The sequence below is a fragment of the Nicotiana attenuata genome, unplaced genomic scaffold, assembly GCF_001879085.1.
Source record: "Nicotiana attenuata strain UT unplaced genomic scaffold, NIATTr2, whole genome shotgun sequence".
NCBI classification, from domain to species: domain Eukaryota; kingdom Viridiplantae; phylum Streptophyta; class Magnoliopsida; order Solanales; family Solanaceae; genus Nicotiana; species Nicotiana attenuata.
In genome coordinates, this window is record NW_017671744.1 from 200,888 (window position 1) to 208,199 (window position 7,312).

General features: G+C 36.6%; 1 protein-coding gene across 1 annotated transcript; it reads left to right on the forward strand.

Annotated features, from left to right (window-relative positions):
- Positions 1-616: 616 nt before the first annotated feature.
- On the forward strand, positions 617-6,276 carry LOC109209981 (acyl carrier protein 2, mitochondrial-like). The gene is made up of 3 exons (XM_019373352.1): positions 617-725; positions 2,221-2,396; positions 5,743-6,276. The coding sequence occupies exons 1-3, from the start codon at positions 617-619 to the stop codon at positions 5,917-5,919; spliced, it is 462 nt and encodes a 153-aa protein (XP_019228897.1). The 3' UTR covers positions 5,920-6,276.
- Positions 6,277-7,312: the final 1,036 nt, after the last annotated feature.

Genomic DNA, 7,312 nt, shown 5'->3' on the forward strand with positions numbered 1-7,312 from the left:
TATGGACTTGCTCGAGGCTTCAAATCATATCAAACAACGCTAAAACCACGAATCGACCTCCAATCCAAGCTTTATGAACTTTAGAATTCCAAACTTCTACTTTCGATGTTTTAACCTATCAATTCAGGTTCGATTGACTTCAAATTTTGCACGCAAGTCATATTTGATATTACAGACCTACTCCAACTTCCGGAATCGGATTCCGACCCCGATATCAAAAAGTCCACTTCCGGTCAAACTTCTCAAAAACCTTCAAATTTCTATCTTTAGCCAAATGACTCCAAAGTGACCCACGGACCTCCTAATTCACTTCTGATCGCGCTCCCAACTTCAGAATCACCATACGGAGCTACTCCCAGACTCGGAATCCCAAACGGACATCGATAACACTGAAATGCACTTCAACCCAAACTTATGAATAAAAATGAGTAATAACCCCAGTAGAGACTGGTACGATTCAATTCAACATTTTGTTCGTTCGGGTTTGATTAGGTCGTAGCTCTATAATCAGATTAAGTTTATCGTTGGATGAACTGCTGATATTAATAAAAAAATGACGTTAGGTACTGCTAGGCCGTGAACACCCGATCTATAGTCATTAGGGCCTCCTAAAACGATGTACTATCATCGAGTTGTTCCAAAGGATCAAAACGGCCAGTTATTAATGGAATTCCTTGTCGGCTTTCTGAAAAATACTCGTTTGGCCGAGGGCTTACAAACACATCGTAAGCTAAATCGGTGCTAACAAATAACCAACCCGAAGCAGCTGATGCAGGCAGGTTTGAAATTGTTCACTAAGCTAAGATGAACACTTGATTGAATTATCAATCAATACAGTAGAAGAAAGAAGAAGAACAGAGAGAAGGAGAAACATAACTGATATGAAGAAGAAGATGATGAATTAGACGATAGAGAGAGAGTTAGTGGAGAGTATTTTATTTCTTTCAAAGTTCAAGTTTACAATGTGATGTTATGTATATATAACTATTCCTTAAGACTTCCATTAACAATCTAACTGACTCTTAATCCTAACTTAACTAACTCTTCTAACAACTATTAACAAGATTAACTAACTTCTAACAACCTTTCCATACAAGGACTATTTTACCCTTACTTTATTTAACACTCCCCCTCAAGCTAGGTGGTGGAAAAATATTAAGCATTCATAGCTTGGACTTCAAATACTCATGTTGAACTTTAGTTAACCCTTTTGTAAGAACATCTGCTGGTTGATCTGTTGTAGGAATGTATTTTGTGGAAATAAGACCCTGTTGGATTCTTTCTCTCACAAGGTGGCAGTCTATTTCAATGTGCTAGTCCTTTCATGATAGATAGGATTAGCGGCTATTTAAATAGCTGCTTTGCTATCACTGTGAGTATCAGTAGGTTGTTTAATATGAACTCCAACCTCTTTTAGCATGCCATGAAGCCAAATTAGCTCAGCAACAGTTGTTGCCAAGCTTCTACACTCAACTTCTGCAGAACTTCGAGATACAGTAGTGTAACGACCCGCCCGATCATTCTGAGCTCTAGCGCACCGTTCAGCAGTTCGAGGACATGAACAGCTTTATTTCAGGTATTATGACTTGCGCGTGTGGTCGGAATTGAACTTCGGGAAGTTCGGAGTTGATTTGAAAAGAACATTCTCATTTTAGAAGCCTTGAGTTGAAAGAATTAGCTAAGATCGGCTGGGATCCGAAATTTAAGTCAATCAAACCTGAATTGATAGGTTGGAATTCTAAAGTTAACGAAACTGAAGTTGCTGGTGGGCGGAGCCGCAGAAGCGGCCCAATAGTAGTCCCTTATGTATGCTAAAGTGGAGCACCTTTAGTCTCAAACATATGTAGTCCCTTATGTATGCTAAAGTGGAGCACCTTTATTCTCACTGACAGAATCTATCGCTTCCCGCTTTAATTTACTTATCGAAAATATTATAACCACCCCAAGTAATAAAAGGAGAGGAAATGTATTTCTTCAAAGCTGAAGATTTGTTTCATGAATCATAGTTGGTTAACACCGTTAGTTTTTGAACAAATTCTGTCAGTAAGACTAAATGTGCTCCACCTTAGCATACTTAAAGACTAAATATGTTCATCGTTATATTTGAGGGACCAAAATAGACCTACCCTCAAAGATAAGGGACTAAAGATGTTCTATTTTAGCATACTTAAAGGACTAAATATGCTCAGAGTTATATTTGAGGGATCAAAATATACCTAGTATCAAAGATAAGGGATAATATTGGCGACCCCAGAAGGCTCATCGGAGTGGCATTTACCCAGGTATTCAGACGCCATTTCTCGGAGGAAGTGAGTGGCTCCTTTCTCGACAAGTCTGAAGTCACTGATCGTGTTATCAACTGTGTCAAAAACTTCCAGAAAGTTGATCCTTCCAAGGTAACAATATCGTTTCATTATTTGCTTTTTTACCTTTTTAGGCAATGGTTTTGAGCTAGAAAATTAGGGTTTTTGTTGGGTTTTAGTGAAATACGTTTTAGGTTCATGTTTTGTACGATTTCTGGTCCATTTATGTTTACCGCTGTACAAGTCGCTGATGATTTTTTCTTTTTGAGCTAGAAATGAAATGATCTACGTTTAATTTCCACTCGTTCTTTTTGGTGAGGAATTGAGGATTAATGGATTGTTTCTTTTAGAATACGGCAGTTTTGTAATAGAATTAATTTGGAAAGCTGGGAAATAAACAGGATAAGTATAATGGAGGAAGTTAGGAAGCAAGAATGCGTCTGTGTCCGGTTGGTAGTTGTTCTTAGTTCAAGTTTGGGAACCAGAATTGGGAAGTCGAAAATATTATCACTTATATGTCCAAGTATTGACCTGGAGGACTTAAGATGCTTCTTTCTTCGTGTCACATCATTGGCCTAAGCTCGTGCTTTTACCATGTATTGGACGCTCTTCCTCCATCATACTTCCCGGCGATGTTCTTTCTGAATGAGTATGATCTTTTAAACTCGTCCTGAGCTACTTTTATTTTTGTTGATAAATCCAATAATTATCATTCATATGATGCGATATTGTCTCCTATTTTCATGTTAATATTGTCTCCTTTTGTCTTTTTGTTTTGTTGAGCCGAGGATCTTTCCGAAACGGCCTCTCTACTCCTTTGTTGTAGGGGTAAGGTCTGCGTACACACTACCCTCCCCAGGCCCTACTAGTGAGATTTTACTGGGTTGTTGTTGTTGTATCATGCAACAAGTTGTTGTTAAAAGTATGTGCATGTGGAGGCTGGCATTCAATCAACTAATGACCTATCCAAATCATCTATATAGAAACTAATCTTCAGTAGCTTCTGCATCTTGTTGTGTCAGTCTCTGTCTTCAGGAACACCTGCAAAGCATCAAATATAGAACATACAAGGTTCCATAGTTGTGTACTGAGTTTTCAATAAGTGAGCTGTGATTTATGTTTGATTGTTTTCCACCTCTTTGTTTCACACATCAAGATTCTCCTTTCCTTAAAACTGTCTACCAGTCGTATTGTGTCCCTCATGGCACACCAAAAGGAGCCTTCTTTTTAAGTGCTCTTACATTTGATCCCCTTCCCTTTTCTTGTAGCAAGATTTCACCAAGAATGACCTCACCCCCTTTCCATTCTGTTCCATCCTATCTTCTTGTTTACCTTACACGTCACGTGTTGGGTGTTTAAGTAAACTCCTAATCCCAACCATGAAAAGCTCTTCTAAATTTATATCCGTATGATTCCCTGGCTGTTCCTTCTCAAATAGTTAGGTAACATAGTCTCTATCATTCACCAAACTATACACCTGCGGAAACGTCTCCTATCAATTTGTTCCTCCACGCCACACATCTTCTCAAAGATGATCGAGTCTGCTCACCATTACTCGCAGTACAGTAAATGTGCTTAAAGAACGTGTTTTTCGCCCTTCACGACGCACTCTCTTAAGCTACCCGGCAGGACTTCATAACTTCCTCAGTAAACCATGTCTTTCATATTGCTCCATGTTTAAGATTCTTCATAAACCATGTTTCTTAAAGCAAATCTCAGCAAACACTTCTGCAAGAGTGCTGTAGTAAAAGTAGATATTTCTCGGATCTCTACCCTTTGTTTCTGGGAATTGTTATGTTTCTCCATTCTATCAAATGATACTTCTATTCCCCTCCTTTTCTTACAGGAAGGCTCTCATTATGTATTCCAGCTTATCAGATACTAACTTAATAAGCATATAAAATAACATGTGACTTATTTGGTTATTAGATGGTGTAAATTAGTAGGGTTATTTTTCCAACTTAGATGAGAACTGTCTCTTCCAACCGGACTTCTTGATTACTGGTTTTTAAAGATCCTCAAAATTTTCCCCGAGTAGTAGGTCTAGGAATATCACTGATGGTGTTGCCACCCTAGAACCATGATGCTTGCATGTTATTGAATATCTTGTACCTCCTTCACTGATACCAGTCCAGAATTACATGTATTGACAACTTGGAACCATGTCACCGTTCTGAAAAGGTATTGGAGTTGTCTAGTATGTGGCCTGTAGGAGATCAACGCGTTGTGAGCAAATTAAATGAGATACTCTACTCTGTGCCTCCATCACAAATAAGAAGGACCAGAGTGATTACCGGGAAAGCAGGTGAAAGTTCCCTGGCCCAAGTGTGAAGCAATGACTGTCCTAGAGAACCCCAAATCTTCCTTGTGAGTGGTATCTATGTTCTTTTGATACGTACCGGTTGAACAGCCATGACAAAATTAACAAAGCTAACAAGTTAAATTGGTAATATTTCAAGAGTTCCCTATGTTGGCCTTGTTGTGGTTTGTGATTCGGATAAAACTTAGTTTTAACTGGAATATTATCATTTCTTTAGGTGCTTTAGGTTCTAACTTTCCATCTCTTCTTGCAAAACAATATACTTGCCGTAATTATTATACCTTGTTAGCTCACCTAAAAATCTGATATCTTTGCCCGTTAGACTTGAGCTCTTTACCTCAATAACTTGTAAATACTCTCAAACCAACTAAGCTTAAATCAACAAACTAGTGGAAAGGAAATTTTCTAAATTACCTATATGATAGGAGGGAAGCCTGAGATCATCACCACTATGTATTTTTTGTCAGTTATGAAATGAATGAAATAAAATAATGATGTAGAAGGCATTTATAATCCTTCTTATTCACTTGTATTTTTGGTGTCAATACAAAAGAAAGTGATATAGATAGCTATCAAACTAGTCAGATACCATGGATGACCTGCATCGAGTAATGTAATTACTTGTCCATTCTTCTGACACACCTATTTGCGGTATACATGAATTTTGACGTATCAAGAAAAAAAAAACCAAAAATTTACAGTTTCAAAGGTGTCAAAGGTATGTTGAGCAGCAAGTTCTCTTCTTTTATTCTGCATTTGTTCCCCCTCCCATCCGACCTACTAGTACTCCATACCTGCAGGTTACTGGAGTGGCAGTCTCTGTTTCTCGGTTTTTGGTGCTGGTGTCCTATGTTGGCGCTGGTGATTCCACCAATACTTAACCCTAGTATTTTAACAGCTTTTACTGTTGCCTTATTTTTTAATATGGATGGTGGGACATGCCTAATGCATTCCCTTTTCGCTGACAGCGAGTCTTTGTAGACTGCTATTATAGTGTTCAATCTAGGCACGGACCAAACATTAGAATCTTCAGATTTTAATTAGGTTCCTTCTTGTTTTAAAGCTTCTGGGACTAATTTATGCACAATATGCCTTTGTGATGTTCATCTATTCTCGCAGGTTACGCCAAATGCTCACTTCCAAAATGATCTTGGTTTGGATAGCTTAGACACCGTAGAAGTTGTGATGGCCCTTGAAGAAGAGTTTGGATTTGAGATTCCCGACAATGAAGCTGATAAGATCAACTCCATCAATCTAGCTGTTGATTTTATTGCATCTCACCCTCAGGCAAAATAAGGGAAATAACTTGCGTGTCCATTTCATTCCCATTTATACTTAACTTTTCATTTTTCTCACTGTTGGATGTGTGGTTCACATGTTTGACTTCTCTCAGCCTTCATCAGTTTTGGATAATTCATCACAATGAGAAGTTGTCATAGTGAAAATGCTTTATAATGGGCTCAAACGAAGGATGAGTTGCTTTACTGGTTGTTAGAAGTTGTCTTTTTATGAAAATAAACAAGCATCAGCATCCTTTATGTGCTGGATTCATGTGTATTTGTTTTGCACTGATGATGGTAACTGAACATACGACTGCAATTCTTTTAATTGCTAGATGCTGAAATTAGTCGCTGTCATTTTAGCTGTATCTAATGAATCAAATAGTTAGATATTGAACGTGTTTTGCTAATTAGCCCAATTCCAATTCCTCTCGAGGCAATGGAACCAGTTACTACTGGTTCGTGTGTGGGTCAAAGTTGCAGAGAAAAGTATTTAGTTAACTTGTCTCTTCAAAAAAATTCGTCGACTGTTATTTATTTTAAAAAGATATTCTATCTTCTGGTATTTTCAAGTGGGCTATTTGGTACTTTCTCTGTGGAGAATTTTACTTAGATCTGTAAAATTAGGGAATTCAACTCCCTTCCATTTTCTATTGTCTTCATTTCTTCAAGTTCTTATTTGAACGGATGACACATCTCTTATTTTTGTTTTAATGTTTTAGATTTAATTGCCTAAAAATATACTTAACCATGGTTAGGATAAAATATTTTCATTATTGTTTTCTGAACTTTTGATATTCCTTCCAATTTCATTCTTCTTTTTTCCTTTTTAAATAGAACAACAGAAATACAACTTATGAATATTAACATAGCTAAAACGTATAGTACCAAAATGTAATTTTACCAAATAATGAATGGAAATATTTTTGAAATAGTTAAAAGAAAGTAGTTACCTTTTCATATTATATCTTATAATACCCCTCCTAATTTGCCTATAAAGTATCAATGATGGCGTTACGTAATATTGAGGTTTGAGGGTTTTTAAACAATGATTTTGATATATGTAAAAGTTTGTAGTAAATTATTACAAATACGTTCTTTTTGTCTATTGAAACAAATAATCCAGTATCATTGAGTCAAAAACTCTAAGATGTTTGAATTGTTTTCTGTTGAGAATTTGTTGAACTTTCAGATTTCAAAAACTAAGCATTTTCTCTACGTGATTCGTTTTAAATAAAACTGTATTAATTGATGAGTATCCACAATTCAGCTCCTACAAATATGGGATTGTTAGATCTTTTAGAAGTAAATATATAAAAATATTTTATTATTTTAACTTTGGTTAAGATCTTGTGTCAAGTAATTAAATCTAGACCATTGATATAAAAATAGAACTTAAAATTAGAAGT

Bases quoted from the DNA above. Each gene is read 5' to 3' on its own strand.
- LOC109209981 (XM_019373352.1), top strand. From the start codon at position 617: ATGTACTATCATCGAGTTGTTCCAAAGGATCAAAACGGCCAGTTATTA. The intron at 726-2,220 runs GTAAGCTAAATC...AAATATACCTAG, and splicing joins CGAGGGCTTACAAACACATC to TATCAAAGATAAGGGATAAT. The intron at 2,397-5,742 runs GTAACAATATCG...CTATTCTCGCAG, and splicing joins AGAAAGTTGATCCTTCCAAG to GTTACGCCAAATGCTCACTT.